Source organism: Bombina bombina, chromosome 7 (genome assembly GCF_027579735.1).
Source record: "Bombina bombina isolate aBomBom1 chromosome 7, aBomBom1.pri, whole genome shotgun sequence".
In the NCBI taxonomy this organism is placed as follows: Eukaryota; Metazoa; Chordata; class Amphibia; order Anura; family Bombinatoridae; genus Bombina; species Bombina bombina.
Genome location: NC_069505.1, coordinates 412771101 through 412789625, shown reverse-complemented (window position 1 = coordinate 412789625; position 18525 = coordinate 412771101). Strand labels below are relative to the sequence as shown.

Sequence of the window (18525 nt, the reverse complement as noted above, 5' to 3'; positions counted from 1 at the left end):
AGGAGCGAGCTGCACTTAGTGCTATGGCACGGTCGGGCCGGGCTGTGACTATATATCTGGCCCGATGCGCTGACTAAAAATAACAGACCCGCTCAGCAGAGAGCAGAGAGCGGGTCTGTAAAAGCGCCATATTTTTAGCAAATTAAAAGGTAAAAAATGCGTTTATGGCTATAGCACCTAAATAATGTTATATAATTCTGCACTATGTGCAGAATTATATAACATTATTTTTAAGGTTTACTGTCCCTTTAATTTTTTTTTAATTTCACTGGTAAGTTGTTATTTATTTTAAGACAGGGATATTGTAATTTTAATTTAAAGTTAAGGGGTTGTTAGGTTTAGGGGTTAATAGTTTAATTTAGTTTTTTGCGATGTGGGAGGCTTGCGGTTTAGGGGTTAATAACTTTATTTAGAGGCGGCAATGTCGGGGAGTGGCGGAATAGGGGTTAATAGCTTTATTATAGTGTGGGCGATGTTGGGGTGCGGGGGAATAGGGGTTAATAACTTTAGTATAGTGACGACGATGTCGGGGAGCGGCAGATTAGGGGTTAATAAGTTTAATTTAGTGTTTGCAATGCGAGAGTGCCTCGGTTTAAGAATTAATAGGAAGTTTATAAGTGTTAGTGTACTTTGTAACATTTTAGTTATGAGTTTTGTGTAACAGTTTTTGTGCAAAACTCATAACTACTGGTCTCAGATTGCGGAACGGATTGTGACGGTATAGGCTGGAACGCAAGCATTTTAGCCTCACCGCACAACCCGTAATACCGACGCTATGGAAATCCCACGCAAAAACACGATTTTTTTGAGTGCGGGATTAATGTTGCGTTACAGGCTAAAATGCTTGTGGTATAGCTATACCGACATAGACTCGTAATGGCTGCATTCCGTTTTTTACTCTGAAACTGCCATATTTTCAGAGTTGAAACCGGAACGCAAAACTTGTAATCTAGGTGATTGAGAATACAATTTTTAAAAAGTTTCCAATTTACTTCTATTATCAAATCATTGTTTTGTTATTCTATGTTGAAGGGATATCTAGAAAGGAAGCGTGCACATGTTTTGGGCCCTACATGACAGGAAATAGTGCTGCCATCTAGTGCTCTTGCTAATGTATAACATTCTTGCAAACCTGCTTCTATATAGTACTGCAGACGTGTGCACAGACACCTTTCTGCTTTTCAAAAAAGGATAACAAGAAAACAAAGAAAATTTGATAATAAAAGTACATTGAATCATGAAAGAAATATTCTGGGCTTTATGTCCCTTTAACTATCTCATGTTCTTCAAATCTTATTGCCAGTTTAAAGGGACATACAACAACTTGTAAATGACATTTGCGTAGTATTGCAATAAATTAACATATCTGACCAATGTGAAAACTTTCTGCATGCATTAACACCTACTTTGCTGCAGTAATCTCTACACTGCTGTGGTGTATTTGTTTTTAAAGGGACACTAGATACCTTATAATTACAGGCATTTCTCTCGCATTTATATAGAGCAGAGGTTTTCAAACTGTGGGGTGCGTGAGCAGACCAGGGCAGGCGTGGGTGCTAAAGCAGCAATTCGTTTTTAAACAGACAGAAGTAGCGCAGGGCTGTGTTAGGCGAGTGCGCTGAACCCAGGCGCAGTAAGTGACCAGGGGAGCAGCAGGTTCTAAGTACAATCTTTACTCATCTTGCAAGTTTCGCCAAAGGGGGGGCCCACTGTCTGAAACTTAAAACCGCTGGTATAGAGTAACAAATTGGCCAAATCTAAACATTTTTAAAATAAACATTATTTGCTGCAATCATTTATCAGTAGCCCAAATCCACCGAACACTTGGCTTATTTGGGGAGTCGAACTGGGACTTGAGTCTATTAACAAAGCTAGCCACGGTTATTATGTTAGAATAATGTGCATTGTTAAAAACGAAAGAAGTGGCTGCACTCCGATGGCACAAACGTAAAAAATACAAGTTTATTTGAAAAATACATTAAAAAAAAAAACATCTGGAGGAAAGGAGATTAACCCTTATACGTTTCGTGTCCTGCGGCAGTTAATCATAGAATGTTACGTATGTTGTCTTCTGACTAATTTAAACGCAGATCAACCAATCAGCAAACACACAGTTGCCGAGGGAACCTTGGTTAAAATATTCTTACATAGTAAAAATAGGTTGTAACAAAAGTAAAAACATTCCATGTAAAACCAAGGGGTCGATTTAACAAAGCGTTAATCTCGGTGCATTCGCTGGAGTCAACACGCTCGCCAGACATCGCTGCTGCAAATCCACATACAATGCCCTTATTGATTAAAAAGTCTATCAAAAACACGCGCATCAAGTACAGAGCGATGAGCAATGGACTGTTGATAAATAAGAGTCATAGATGTCGCGGAGATCCTTTTTTTTTCAACTTTATTTATACCATATCATTACTGTCCATGAACAAGCACATTTCTCTAAAGCTAATCTTTTATTTTTCATCTGTTAATGTCCAAGAAATAGCTAGATTTATACCTGAACAAACAATAATATCTCATTGTTTTATTTGTTATACAAAAAATATGATACCTGATATTTTCACATAAATGAATGTGTATTTGTATTTCTAGAAATCATGATATGACTATCTCATGTTTTTTTCTTTTTTTAAAATGATTATTAATGCTAGAATTTGTACATATATCTTTGCACATACTTGTATATATATGTGTGTTATGTTAGAAATCTTTTCCAAACATATTTACATGTCCCTAAATTTTATTTTGTTCTAAACAATGTTGTCTTTCATATCTATATGTTTATTTATACCACTATATGTATATAGTGTAAATATATTATTATTCTGAGCAAGAATAATTGTGAATATAACATATAATCAGGGTATTATATGTATTTATTTGCAATCAATTGATATTTTAAGAGCTGGGACAGTTTTCTCTCTGCACCTGTGTAACCCCTTCTGATTGCAGTGTAGTTTGAAACACCACCCCTACACAGGTGTTAAAAAATGGGCTGGAATATAAGATGACATTTCTTAATGAAAATGAAATTCAAGAGAAGGAAGAAAAACACTGAAAATAGCATGACAGTAAAGAGGTGATTTTAATTTCTGATATCTGATTCATTACAGTTTATTGTTAGGTGGCCTATCCCTTTGAGCTATCATCTTAAGACCATATTGAATCAAACATCAATCGATTTTTAAAATCATTGTCAAAAATATTACACTGTGTGTCCTAATGTCATGATCAATGTTTAAAGTGATGGTAAAGTTACATTGTTATCAATCACATATTATATTCATCTATGAAAATCAATATAACTTTAATTCATCGTTTTTTAAATTTCATTCTCTAAAAAATGTTACATGCTTTTAAATGGGGTTTTTTACCCGTAATTTATTCAACAAGTTTTTTGTTTTTATTCTACACGCCGGTCACGTTTTGTCGTCATCCAGTTGAAAATTAGGCCGTTAGGCGGCCGTGACTTCCCACTGAGTCAATAGTGCATGCGCAATTTTATTTTTCAGCACCTTCAACACCATGCGCGCTCCCGTTTAACGCATGCGTGTTACTCTGAATAGGGAAATCCCTTAATATGTAATATAGAGTTATTTATTCTGTTCTTTATTTATATATCTATACCAATATAGAGTGATGCGCTTGTCCGTAGCAGATGCATATTGAATACAGCAATGGTGAAGTAAGTACCAATGTGATATGTATGTTTTATAAATCTGTTTGCCAATCCGATTTTTTGCGCATGCGCAAAAGTGAACTCACGGGAGAGAGATTTTATTTGTGACGTAGGGAGCGGGTGGGACCGCTCTAGTCTAAAGCGATATCGGACCAGGAAGTGGGAGATGGGAAGAGCGAGGGATGGGAAGAGATTTTTAAAAACATTGATATCTTTTACTAATACGAATGTTGGGGATAAAAAACGTAGCGAGTAAGCTGTAATACAGATAGGCTTGCTATAAAGTGTAAGTAAAGTACTTAACTTTACCTTCAATTTAACTTAAATACTAATTTCACATATACAGTACATACTTTCAAAGTATAATACACAATGTAACAAATGGCACTTACAAGTTCTGATGAGAGATCAATGACAAAGTATCGAGCAATTTGATTCGTTAGTGATAGTATATAATGTATATTTAAATCAGATTGGCTGTCATAAATAATGTGATTATGCATTTCCAAATCAAAAGTGGTAGAAAATTTCACTAGTTTGTGGGTTGTTTAGGAGTTCGAGTATTGGGTCCAATTTGGTGCGAAGTATTGCATCAAATTTGGTGCGAAATGCAGTGGGACTTGTATTACATGCGTTAAACATGGTGAAATTAGATTGATCAAAAAAAGGAAGTTAGCTATATTATGTAATGTATTTATTTCATTTTTATCCCTATATCTACTAGTCCTGCTGCCAGACAGACATTACCTGTCATTAAAACTACTTTTGAAATTAATCTGTCCATTGAAATTACATGTGATTATAATATTATTATTTAACATATTATTTAGATACTGAACATGTGTCTTTGTTGTCTGTGTGATTTAGAAAGAGTATACAATTGTTATCAACTTTCTAATTTACATAAATATGTACTAAGCTTCATTCTCTTGCAGCATCAAACATAACCATTCTGGGTTTTCAGACTCCCATTGATATCTATGGCATTAGCAGCCTCAAGGGTGTCGGTTTGAACGATAGGTACGCTGCGGCGGAAAAGACGCAAGCGTACCTGTTGAATGTTTGATAAATTGGGAAGAGGGTCAAATAGAGTTGAATGTGAATTCAAAACATCTGGAATGACGCAAGCATCGACCTGTGTTGGATTGAGATTGCAGGAGCGTACATTACGTCACACATTTCAACATTTACGATGTTGATGCTTTGTTAATTACGGCGGATTCAATTTGCGTTGAATATGATGCAAGATTCAAGCGGATTCCATTGTATTATTAGTTAAAGCTTTGATAAATCAGTCCCCAAGTATCATATTTTAGCCCAAACGAATCACTAGGAAATTACCATTCTCATATTACAATGAGTTCACTACAAATATTATATATTTATAAGGGATGGTAAATGTAACTCTAATTCCAATTCAAATTTCAGGAGTTATTAGTCAGACATATATATGTGTGGCTAGCTATTTGCTTGACTCAAATATTGCCAACAATTATTATTTGAAAATTGAAATCTGAAACTCATAGATGCATAGATGCTCCAAATGGTGTGTCATAGTTTCAAACTATATATTTTTGCTTTTAAAACACACACATATACACACATATATATATATATATATATATATATATATATATATATATATATATATATATATATATATAATTAATTGCTGGCAATATTTGAGTCAATCCTAAGCGATGAGCTAGCCACACATATATTTCTGACTAATAACTCCTGAAGTTTGTGAGTGTTTCTTGGTGGTCTGTGGGTGTGTCAGATCAGTTTGTGGGTGTTTCTGGGTGGTATGTGGGTGTGTCAGATCAGTTTGTGGGTGTTTCTCTGTGGTCTGTGGGTGTGTCAGGTCAGTTTGTGGGTGTTTCTGGGTGGTCTGTGGGTGTGTCAGGACAGTTTGTGTGGGTGTGCCAGGACAGTTTGTGGGTGTTTCTGGGTGGTTTGTGGGTGCACCAGGACAGTTTTTGGGTGTGTCAGGACAGTTTGTGGGTGTTTCTGGGTGGTCTGTGGGTGTGTCAGGACAGTTTTTGGGTGTGTCAGGACAGTTTGTAGGTGTTTCTGGGTGGTCTGTGGGTGTGTCAGGACAGTTTTTGGGTGGGTCAGGACAGTTTGTGGGTGTTTCTGGGTGGTCTGTGGGTGTGTCAGGACAGTTTGTGGGTGTGTCAGGACAGTTTTTGGGTTTGCCAGGACAGTTTGTTGGTGTTTCTGGGTGGTCTGTGGGTGTGTCAGGACAGTTTTTCGGTGTGTCAGGACAGTTTGAGTGTGTTTCTGAGTGGTCTGGGTGTGTCAGGACAGTTTCTGGGTGTTCTGTGGGTGTATAAGGAGGTTTGTGGGTGTTCTGTGGGTGTGTCAGGACAGTTTGTGTGTTTGTGAATGGTCTGTGGGTGTGTCAGAACAGTTTGTGGGTGATCTGTAGGTGTGTCAGGACAGTTTATGGGTGTTCTGTGGGTTTGTCAGGACAGTTTGTGGTTGTTTGTGGGTGGTAGGTGGGTGTGTCAGGACAGTTTGTGGGTTTTTGTGTGTATTCTGTGGGTGTGTCAGGACAGTTTGTGGGTGTTTGAGGACAGTTTGTGGGTGGTCTGTGGGTGTGTCAGGACAGTTTTTGGGTGTGTCAGGACAGTTTGTGGGTGTTTCTGGGTAGTCTGTGGGTGTGTCAGGACAGTTTTTGGGTGTGTCAGGACAGTTTTTGGGTGGGTCAGGACAGTTTTTGGGTGTTTCTGGGTGGTCTGTGGGTGTGTCAGGACAGTTTGTGGGTGTGTCAGGACAGTTTTTGGGTGTGCCAGGACAGTTTGTTGGTGTTTCTGGGTGGTCTGTGGGTGTGTCAGGACAGTTTTTCGGTGTGTCAGGACAGTTTGAGTGTGTTTCTGAGTGGTCTGGGTGTGTCAGGACAGTTTCTGGGTGTTCTGTGGGTGTATAAGGAGGTTTTGTGGGTGTTCTGTGGGTGTGTCAGAACAGTTTGTGGGTGGTCTGTGGGTGTGTCAGGACTGTTTGTGGGTGGTCTGTGGGTGTGTCAGGACAGTTTGTGTGTTTGTGAATGGTCTGTGGGTGTGTCAGAACAGTTTGTGGGTGATCTGTAGGTGTGTCAGGACAGTTTATGGGTGTTCTGTGGGTTTGTCAGGACAGTTTGTGGGTGGTATGTGGGTGTGTCAGGACAGTTTGTGGGTGTTTGTGCGTGTTCTGTGGGTGTGTCAGGACAGTTTGTGGGTGTTTGAGGACAGTTTGTGGGTGTGTCAGGACAGTTTGTGGGTGTTTGTGGGTGGTCTGTGGGTGTGTCAGGACAGTTTGTGGGTGTTTGTGGGTGGTCTGTGGGTGTGTCAGGACAGTTTGTGGGTGTTTATGGGTGGGGCTAAGGGAAATTCTGCAAAGATAAATACCTCAGTCATTAGTTATGAGTTTTGAAATGTTCTTGTTTCCTCCTACACAAATGCTGCCTATAGAAAGTTAAGTAATACGTTTCATTAATCGTATCTTTGTCTTTTCTTCCTATTACTAATTTTCAGTACCTACCTACAGCATTTACTTCTATAAAAAAAATAAATGCTGCTTTTCTACGCTGCTACCACACTCAGATATTCCTGTTTCTACTACACATTCTAGAGAGATTTTACAGCTTTTTTTTTCTATAAATTACAAAAGAAACATTCCTGAATCCTGAGCTTCTGACACACACTTCACCGCACCTATTGGTTTGAGTTTCCCGCTATTCTCCTTCAGTAGTGCTCTGAAGGTGATCATCCCCTGTCACGTGACTGCGGTGATGTCACAGGCCTATAAGCAGGAAGTAGAACCGTTATCTTGGAGTTTTTGATATAACAGTCTGAGCAAACGGAAGTGCAAGTCACGTGATCCGGAAAAGCTAGTTACCATGGTGCTATGAAGCGCTGTGGTTGTGACAGAGACACATACAGGGGTGTGCAGGGCACGCTGCGCCTCCGGGATAGAGAAGTGCAAACTGCAGCATCACTCCGGCCAGACATCTAGTATCACCTATGTAATCATCTGTGGTGAGCGCCCAGCACCTTAAAAACAGCATCACTTGAAGATCCAACACCTATACCAACATCACTTCAAGACCCAGTATTCCAAACTAGCTTATCTTTAGGACCCAGAAGCCAAACCAGCGTTACTTGAGAACACAACACCCCAAAACTAGTACCCCAAACTCAGCTTCATCAAATCAGTATTGCGACAGGACCCAACATCAACGCATGAACTTCCAGAAACAGCATCATTGAGCGACCCATAAACTATAAATCAGCATAAACCGGTGGGACCGTGGAAGCAAAGAACCCTGCAAATCTGCAACAAGCAGTGGATAGCACCTAGAAACTACTATTGCCTATAGATTCAGTACCCCCAAAATAGGATTGTCTGGGGATTACCTGGGAATCTGGCTTTCCAGAATACAGTATTGTTTAGGGGACATAGCAACCCTGTAGACATTTCCTGGGAAACCCAGAAGCTAGCATCACCTAGCGACCCATCACCCCAGAAGCTAGCATCACATAGCGACCCATCACCCCAGAAGCTAGCATCACCTAGCGACCCATCACCCCAGAAGCTAGCATTACTTAGGTACCCATCACCCCAGAAGCTAGCATTACCTAGGAACCCAGCACCCTAAAAGCTAGCATTACCTAGGAACCCAGCACCCCAAAACCTAGCATCACTTGGGAATCCAGCACCCCAGAAGCTAGAATCATTTGGAAATCCAGCACCCCAGAAGCTAGTATTACTTGGTAACCCAGAAGTTTGAATCATCTAGGAGCTCAGCACCCCAGAAGCTAGAATTACTTGGGAACCCAGCTCCCCAGAAGCTAGAATCATCTGGGAACCCAGCACTCCAGAAGCTAGCATCACCTGGGAAACCAGCATTCCCAAAGCCATCAAGACATTTTTCTTTAGGATCCTGGTGTTTTCAGTTCTGACATAGACTTTCCATCTTTTGACTGTGTGAAGTTCCAGAGAATTTGGTACAAATATACCCACTTGTCAGTGACCTCATCATGGTGAAACTGTCAGCAAAGTGCATAGTAGCTGGTAAGTGATAGACATGTGAAGGACAAAATAGAAACCCTTAACCCCTTGGCTACCACACACTGCAGTGTAGATCTGACATTCAAGCAGTTTCATGTGTAGGACATAGATCTCTAGAGCAGTATTAAAACATCATTATTATTATCAGGTATTTGTAGAGCGCCAACAGGTTCCGCAGCGCTATGAACATGGGTGGTATATAAAAAACGATTACTGGGATCAAACAGGGAGAGAGGGTCCTGCCGAGAGTTGCACTGTTGTAGTCGGCTCTTATGAAGGTGAACTACAAACAGCTGGGCTCATAGGCTTACATGCTATTGGGTTTTAGGGGATAGCAGTGGAGATAGGAAGGTTAGTGTAGGTTGTAAGCATCCCTGAATAGTAGAGTCTTCAAGGAGCACTTGAAGCTTTTAAAATTAGGGGAGATTCTTGTGGAGCAAGGCAGATAGTTCCATAAGATGGGAGCCAGTCTTGAGAAATCTTGTAGACGGGAATGTGAGGAGGTAACAAGAGAGGAGGAGAGTAGGAGATCATGAGCGGAGTGAAGGGGACGGGATTGAAAGTATCTGGAGACAAGGTCTGAGATGTAGTGGGGAGCAGTGCAATTGAGGGCTCTGTGTGTCAGAGTGAGAATTTTGTGTTTAATCCTGGAGGCAAGAGGAAGCCAGTGAAGGATTGGCAGAGAGGTGCGGCAGATGAAGTGCGACGTGCAAGGAAGATGAGCCTAGCAAAGGCATTCATTATGGATTGTAAAGGAGCTAGGAGGCAGCTAGGGAGACCAGAGAGGATAGAGTTGCAGTAGTTGAGGCGGCAAAGGATGAGAGAGTGAATTAAAATCTTTGTTGTGTCTTGTGTAAGGAAATGTCTAATTTTAGAGATGGTTTTTTTAAGATGGAAGCGGCAGGCTTTAGCCAAGGACTGAATGTGAGGAGTGAAAGAAAGATCTGAGTCAAGTGTGACCCCAAGACATCGGGCATGTGAGGTTGGAGTAATGATGGAGTTGTCAACAGTTATAGAGACATGGGGGGTGGAGATTTTGGAAGAAGGGGGGAAAATAAGGAGCTCAGTTTTGGAGAGATTTAGCTTGAGGTAGTGAGAGGACATCCAAGATGAGATATGAGAGAGACAGTTAGTGACACCGGTTAGCAAGGAAGGAGATAGTTCTGGTGCAGAGAGGTAGATTTGGGTATCGTCGGCATACAAATGATAATGAAACCCGTGGGACTTTATTAAGGAACCTAGTGAGAAAGTGTAGATTGAGAAGAGAAGGGTACCGAGGACAGAGCCTTGCGGTACCCCAACAGAAAGAGGTAATGGGGCAGAGGATACCCCAGAGAAGGCTACACTAAAGGTACGGTTAGACAGATAGGGGTAATGGTAGAAGAGAGGGAGGGGAGTAGTTGTTAGGGGATGAGGTCAAGGGGACAGGTAGTGAGGTGAGAGGATAGTATAAGGGCAGAAACGTCATCCTCTGTAACAGGGGCAAAAGATCTAAATTTATGGCTTTGTGGGTTTTGGATGATTGTGAGCTTTTGAGGGGGTGGGAGACCAGTAGTATGTTGAGAGCTGATTTCATTTCTGATGGAGTCGATTTTGTTGTTGAAGTGGCTGGCAAATCTTGGGCTGACAGAAAAGTTGAGGTGGGGGTGGGCGGAGAAGAGTATTGAATGTGGAGAGCAGATGTTTTGGGTTTCAAGAAAGAGTAGAGATAAGAGTAGAGAAGTAATGATGCTTATATAGATTAAGGGCAGAATAGTAGGAGTTCAAGATTAACTTATAGTGAAGAAAGTCAGCAGAACATTAATGCAATCTCCACTCCAAAAACTATTTCCATATGTAAATAAATTCCTTTTTAAATGTAATTGTTGCCCACCTTACATCCCTTCACATTTGGGTCTTTTTCCCTGACTACAGCCTCAGAATAAAGACAAAAACTGAACTCCAGATTTAATTCCGCATAAAATGTTGACTTACTTTAATTATTTTTATTACCGCTGTTAATCCTGCATGATTTGTATCATTAAAGGGATATGAAACCCCTTTTTTTTCTTTTGTGATTCAGACATAACATACAATACAAAAAAAGTTTCTAATTTACTTCTATTATCAAATTTGCTTCCTTCCCATGATATTCTGTGTTGAAGAGATACCTAGGTAGGCATCTGGTGCACTACATGCAGGAAATAGTGCTGCCCTCTAGTGCTCTTACAAATGGATAACATTCTTACAAAACTGCTGCCATATAGTGCTCCAGACACGTGCACACTCCTAAGCTTCTTTTCAACAAACGATACCAAGAAAATGTGTTAATAGAAATGAGAAAGTTGTTCAAAACTGCATGCTCTGACTTAATCATGAAAAGAACAAAATTGGGTTTCCTGACCTTTTAAATGGACATGAAATGCTACGTTTTTCTTTCATGCTTCAGATAGATCATACAATTAAAAAAAAAAAAACGTTTTAATCTACTTCTATTACCACATTAACTTGTATTATCTAAGTTGATTCCTTCTCTCAGTATCCTTTGTTTAAAAGCACACTCAGGCAGCCTCAGGAGCAGCAATAGACTACTGGGAGCTAGCTGAGCTCATTGGTCAAGCCAATGACAAGGGGCAATATGTGCAGCCACTAATCAGCAGCAATCATTAAATGCCCAGTAAATACAGTGTATTTGCATAATTAACTCATGCATGATAACAAGACAATGCAATAGCACATAGTATGAACTTCAAATGAGTAGTAGATTTTTTTTTCCGGACACATTTCAAAGTCGTTTATTGCCACTCCCCCTGTATCATGTGACAGTCATCAGCCAATCACAAATACATATAGGTATATTCTGTGAATTCTTGCACATGCTCACTAGGAGCTGGTGACTGAAAATGTATCAACCTAAAAAGACTGTGCACATTCTGTTAATGGAAGTATATTGGAAAGTTTTCTAAAATTGCTGCTCTATCTGAATTATGAAAGTTAAATTTTTACTTGAGTGTTTTTTTAAGTATTGCATTGCTGCTTCTGAACCTACCTAGATATGCTTTTCAACAAAGGATACTAAAATAATGTAACACATTTGATAACAGAAGTAATTCGGAAGGTTGTTTTAAATTGCATGCTCTATCTGAATCGTGAATACTTCATGTTCACTGTACTGTCCCTTTTTAATCTTGCAATACAAAGATTGATCAGTGCAACCAATTATAATACCCCTCACCGTGTGTCAGTCAAAAAAACAATCACATAGTCTGTTATTTCTGTACGTCAATATTTTAAGACGGTATCCTCTATTAATCGATTTATTTAAGGTGAACTATGTGTAAATAAATTCCATGTCTACAAAGCATGGGCTGTTTTTCAGGCCTGCAAACAATGCAAATTCGCCTAACAAACTTACAGCTTAAAGGATTACTTTCGTTTACTATTTACATACAAAATAATACAATATTCTAATTAATATGCGCATAAAATAGTCTAGATCGCGCATGCGCATTTCTGATCACTGAAGCCAAAATTACCAACATGTAGAGACTTCTCACGCTTCTATCTGCAGATGGTGACGTTTGATGTAACGCTGCGCTAACTCGCGCATGCACAATACTTACTGAAGACGCCATGTTTCAACTGCAGTTGTCAGCACGGATTGGGAATCCGTAACGGCTGACTTAGAAGTAGGTTTGGAAATAAGCAATATTTCCAATATAAATATTTTCTAAATGCTACATATTTTGTAAAGAAGATACTTTAGGAAAAGATAGATATATATGTATATTACGATCTTAATGTGATTTCATTTCTGACTACAGTGTCCCTTTAAAGGTCCCTTTAAGTGCAAAAAAAGAAATACTCTTATGTATTCAAGCATTTTGTTATTGCACTGTTACTTGTATTTAACTGTGTGTTTAAAGGGACAGTAAAGACCTTGAGATTTTTATATAGAATGTTTTAGTTATGGATAGTTAAAACAACTTTGCAATATATTTCATTATTTATTTTGGCCAATTTTTTCATGTAGGTTTGCTCTGAAAATTAAACAATTTCTAATATGCAACTTAAAATGCACCTGCTGACTTCTCAAGGCCAACCCTGCTACACATTCGTTCCTAATTTGGATTTGTCAGATAACAATAAAGGGTTTATACTAACATTATGCCAGTGGCTAGCTTTGTTCTCTGCTGACTTAAGCTCAGATCTCCTGCAATAAGGCAAATGGTGTGTGAAGTTTGGCTATTGACAAATAATTGACAAATAATTGACAATTGACAAATAATTGACAAAAAAAGGGTGTTAATTTGTTTTAACCCATTCCCGGCATTAGGACGTTCCATGCCATCATAACCGTGCTGGGCTTTAGCGCTGTTAGGATGGCATGGAATGCCCTAGCCGTCCTGAAGCCTCTGTAGCTTCCTAACTGGGATTGCATGCTGGAGGGCTCCCTATAACTCCTCCTATTGCACCATATAACCCTCCCTATAACTCCTCCTATTGCACCATATAACCATCCCTATAACTCCTCCTATTGCACCATATAACCCTCCCTATAACTCCTCCTATTGCACCATATAACCCTCCCTATAACTCCTCCTATTGCACCATATAACCCACCCTATAACCCTCCCTATAACTCCTCATATTGCACCATATAACCATCCCTATAACTCCTCCTATTGCACCATATAACCCTCCCTATAACTCCTCCTATTGCACCATATAACCCTCCCTATAACTCCTCCTATTGCACCATATAACCCTCCCTATAACTCCTCCTATTGCACCATATAACCCTCCCTATAACTCCTCCTATTGCACCATATAACCCTCCCTATAACTCCTCCTATTGCACCATATAACCCTCCCTATAACTCCTCCTATTGCACCATATAACCCTCCCTATAACTCCTCCTATTGCACCATATAACCCTCCCTATAACTCCTCCTATTGCACCATATAACCCTCCCTATAACTCCTCCTATTGCACCATATAACCCTCCCTATAACTCCTCCTATTGCACCATATAACCCTCCCTATAACTCCTCCTATTGCACCATATAACCCTCCCTATAACTCCTCCTATTGCACCATATAACCCTCCCTATAACTCCTCCTATTGCACATATAACCCTCTCTATAACTCCTCTATTGTACCATATAACCCTCCCTATAACTCCTCCTATTGCACCATATAACCCTCCCTATAACTCCTCCTATTACACCATATAACCCTCCTTATAACTCCTCCTATTACACCATATAACCCTCCCTATAACTCCTCCTATTGCACCATATAACCCTCCCTATAACTCCTCCTATTGCACCATATAACCCTCCCTATAACTCCTCCTATTGCACCATATAACCCTCCCTATAACTCCTCCTATTGCACCATATAACCCTCCTTATAACTCCTCCTATTGCACCATATAACCCTCCCTATAACTCCTCCTATTGCACCATTTAACCCTCTATATAACTCCTCCTATTGCACCATATAACCCTCCCTATAACTCCTCCTATTGCACCATATAACCCTCCCTATAACTCTTCCTATTGCAACATATAACCCTCCATATAACTCCTCCTATTGCACCATATAACCCTCCCTATAACTCCTCCTATTACACCATATAACCCTCCCTATAACTCCTCCTATTACTTCATATAACCCTCCCTATAACTCCTCCTATTACTTCATATAACCTTCCCTATAACTCCTCCTATTACACCATATAACCCTCCCTATAACTCCTCCTATTGCACCATATAACCCTCCCTATAACTCCTCCTATTGCACCATATAACCCTCACTATAACTCCTCCTATTGCACCATATAACCCTCCCTATAACTCCTCCTATTGCACCATATAACCCTCCCTATAACTCCTCCTATTGCACCATATAACCCTCCCTATAACTCCTATTGCACCATATAACCCTCCCTATAACTCCTCCTATTACACCATATAACCCTCCCTATAACTCCTATTGCACCATATAACCCTCCCTATAACTCATCCTATTACACCATATAACCCTCCCTATAACTCCTCCTATTGCACCATATAACCCTCCCTATAACTCCTCCTATTGCACCATATAACCCTCCCTATAACTCCTCCTATTACACCATATAACCCTCCCTATAACTCCTCCTATTGCACCATATAACCCTCCCTATAACTCCTCCTATTGCACCATATAACCCTCCCTATAACTCCTATTGCACCATATAACCCTCCCTATAACTCCTATTACACCATATAACCCTCCCTATAACTCCTCCTATTGCACCATATAACCCTCCCTATAACTCCTATTACACCATATAACCCTCCCTATAACTCCTCCTATTACACCATATACACCTCCCTATAACTCCTCCTATTACACCATATAACCCTCCCTATAACTCCTCCTATTACACCATATAACCCTCCCTATAACTCCTCCTATTACACCATATAACCCTCCCTATAACTCCTCCTATTACTTCATATAACCCTCCCTATAACTCCTCCTATTACTTCATATAACCCTCCCTATAACTCCTCCTATTACACCATATAACCCTCCCTATAACTCCTCCTATTGCACCATATAACCCTCCCTATAACTCCTCCTATTGCACCATATAACCCTCACTATAACTCCTCCTATTGCACCATATAACCCTCCCTATAACTCCTCCTATTGCACCATATAACCCTCCCTATAACTCCTCCTATTGCACCATATAACCCTCCCTATAACTCCTATTGCACCATATAACCCTCCCTATAACTCCTCCTATTACACCATATAACCCTCCCTATAACTCCTATTGCACCATATAACCCTCCCTATAACTCCTCCTATTACACCATATAACCCTCCCTATAACTCCTCCTATTGCACCATATAACCCTCCCTATAACTCCTCCTATTGCACCATATAACCCTCCCTATAACTCCTCCTATTACACCATATAACCCTCCCTATAACTCCTCCTATTGCACCATATAACCCTCCCTATAACTCCTCCTATTGCACCATATAACCCTCCCTATAACTCCTATTGCACCATATAACCCTCCCTATAACTCCTATTGCACCATATAACCCTCCCTATAACTCCTCATATTGCACCATATAACCCTCCCTATAACTCCTCCTATTGCACCATATAACCCTCCCTATAACTCCTATTACACCATATAACCCTCCCTATAACTCCTCCTATTACACCATATACACCTCCCTATAACTCCTCCTATTACACCATATAACCCTCCCTATAACTCCTCCTATTACACCATATAACCCTCCCTATAACTCCTCCTATTACACCATATAACCCTCCCTATAACTCCTCCTATTGCAACATATAACCCTCCCTATAACTCCTCCTATTGCACCATATAACCCTCCCTATAACTCCTCCTATTGCACCATATAACCCTCCCTATAACTCCTCCTATTGCACCATATAACCATCCCTATAACTCCTCCTATTGCACCATATAACCCTCCCTTTAACTTCTATTGTATGTAGAAGCCTCCCTATAACTCTTATTGCATCACATAAACCGCCCTTTTAACAATTACCCCATAAAACCCTCCCTATAAGTTCCTCTACGACTCTATATAACCCTTCCTGATCATTCTGTGTTGTGGAGACGGCGCATACACACGTGCGCAGGTCTCTTGCACCTGTGGAATATGAAATGATTGCTGACGGATCTCCTGCAGCTCGGGGCTCTCTGTTTATGTGACACACAATCACAACTACTTATTGGTCTAAAGTGGCCATAAAATGGCAGTGTTTCTGTAGCAGCCCCTTGATTATACACATTATCATATTGTGTATAGAGTGCAAAATGCAACACCGCAGGGTACGTGATTACTTGCCTAAAGAAATTGTACGTGTTGAGAGTGTTAGTGCTGAGAGCCTTTAAACAGACAAGAGAGCAGGGAATTACTCTCATGTAATTACAGACCCCTAAAGAGTCTTATTGCCGCTGTATTAAGGAAAGAAAAACACCGTCATTGGAAAGAGATTTTCCAAATATCGCCTGTCTCCGGAAGGTTGTGTTTGCTCCAGGCAGGCGTGCAGGGCTGCGCTGACAACGTGCCAAAAACCTACTTGAGTTTTGCTTCAGTTACACATTTTGATTTAAGTTTATTGGTTATGTTGAGAGCTTTTCAGTGAGTGAAACCTCTCCAGGCCCTCTTCTAATCTGTACAGCTTGTTCATTAAATGGACGTTGTACTTTAAAGTGTTCTCCCTTTTTAATGTGTTTTTAAAGGTCCATTTTATCTGCTTTAGTGTATTCAATTATTCATAAATAAATCCATTTTATCTGCTTTAGTGTATTCAATTATTCATAAATAGCTCATTTACTTTTATTTTGTCATGTGAAATAGCTACTTTTGCCTGTTGAAACTAAACGTGTGCATTTGGATCCTTCGTTAGGATCCAAAGGAGGAAGAATGCGGTGGCTCGTGACCTTTAGCTCTTTTCGGAGCCAGATTTATTCTTGTGACAGTTCAAGAATAAATCTGGCATATAACCCTCCATATAACTCCTATTGCAGCATATAATCCTCCCTATAACTCCTCCTATTGCTCCATATAACCCTTCCTATAACTCCTCCTATTGCACCATATAACCCTCCCTATAACTCCTCCTATTGCACCATATAACCCTTCCTATAACTCCTCCTATTGCTCCATATAACCCTCCCTATAACTCCTCCTATTGCTACATATAACCCTCCCTATAACTCCTCCTATTGCTCCATATAACCCTCCCTATAACTCCTCCTATTGCTACATATAACCCTCCCTATAACTCCTCCTATTGCTACATATAACCCTCCCTATAACTCCTCCTATTGCACCATATAACCCTCCCTATAACTCCTCCTATTGCTCCATATAACCCTTCCTATAACTCCTCCTATTGCACCATATAACCCTCCCTATAACTTTTCCTATTGCACCATATAACCCTCCCTATAACTTTTCCTATTGCACCATATAACCCTCCCTATAACTTTTCCTATTGCACCATATAACCCTCCCTATAGCTCCTCTATTGCACCATATAACTCTCCCTATAACTCCTCCTATTGCACCATATAACTCTGCCTATAACTCCTATTGCTTCATATAATCCTCCCTATAACTCCTCCTATTGCTTCATATAACTCTCCCTATAACTCCTCCTATTGCACCATATAACCCTCAGTATAACTCCTCCTATTGCACCATATAACCATCAGTATAACTCCTCCTATTGCACCATATAACCCTCCCTATAACTCCTCCTATTGCACCATATAACCATCAGTATAACTCCTATTGCACCATATAACCCTCCCTATAACTCCTCCTATTGCACCATATAACCTTCCCTATAACTCCTCCTATTGCACCATATAACCATCAGTATAACTCCTCCTATTGCACCATATAACCCTCCCTATAACTCCTCATATTGCTCCATATAACCCTCCCTATAACTCCTCATATTGCTCCATATAACCCTCCCTATATCTCCTCCTATCGCTCCATATAACCCTCCCTATATCTCCTCCTATTGCTCCATATAACCCTCCCTATAACTCCTCCTATTGCACCATATAACCCTCCCTATAACTCCTCCTATTGCACCATATAACCCTCCCTATAACTCCTATTGCTCCATATAACCCTCCCTATAACTCCTCCTATTACACCATATAACCCTCCCTATAACCCCTCCTATTGCTCCATATAACCCTCCCTATAACTCCTATTGCACCATATA

General features: G+C 40.2%; 1 protein-coding gene across 1 annotated transcript in view; it reads left to right on the top strand.

The window, feature by feature from the left end:
* The first annotated feature begins 7468 nt into the window (after positions 1-7468).
* Positions 7469-18525, top strand: part of IFT27 (intraflagellar transport 27) — a 55056-nt gene continuing 43999 nt past the window's right edge. Inside the window, 1 exon segment of the mRNA XM_053689038.1 lies at positions 7469-8740. Coding sequence (XP_053545013.1) covers positions 8707-8740 — 34 coding nt within the window. The 5' untranslated portion in view covers positions 7469-8706.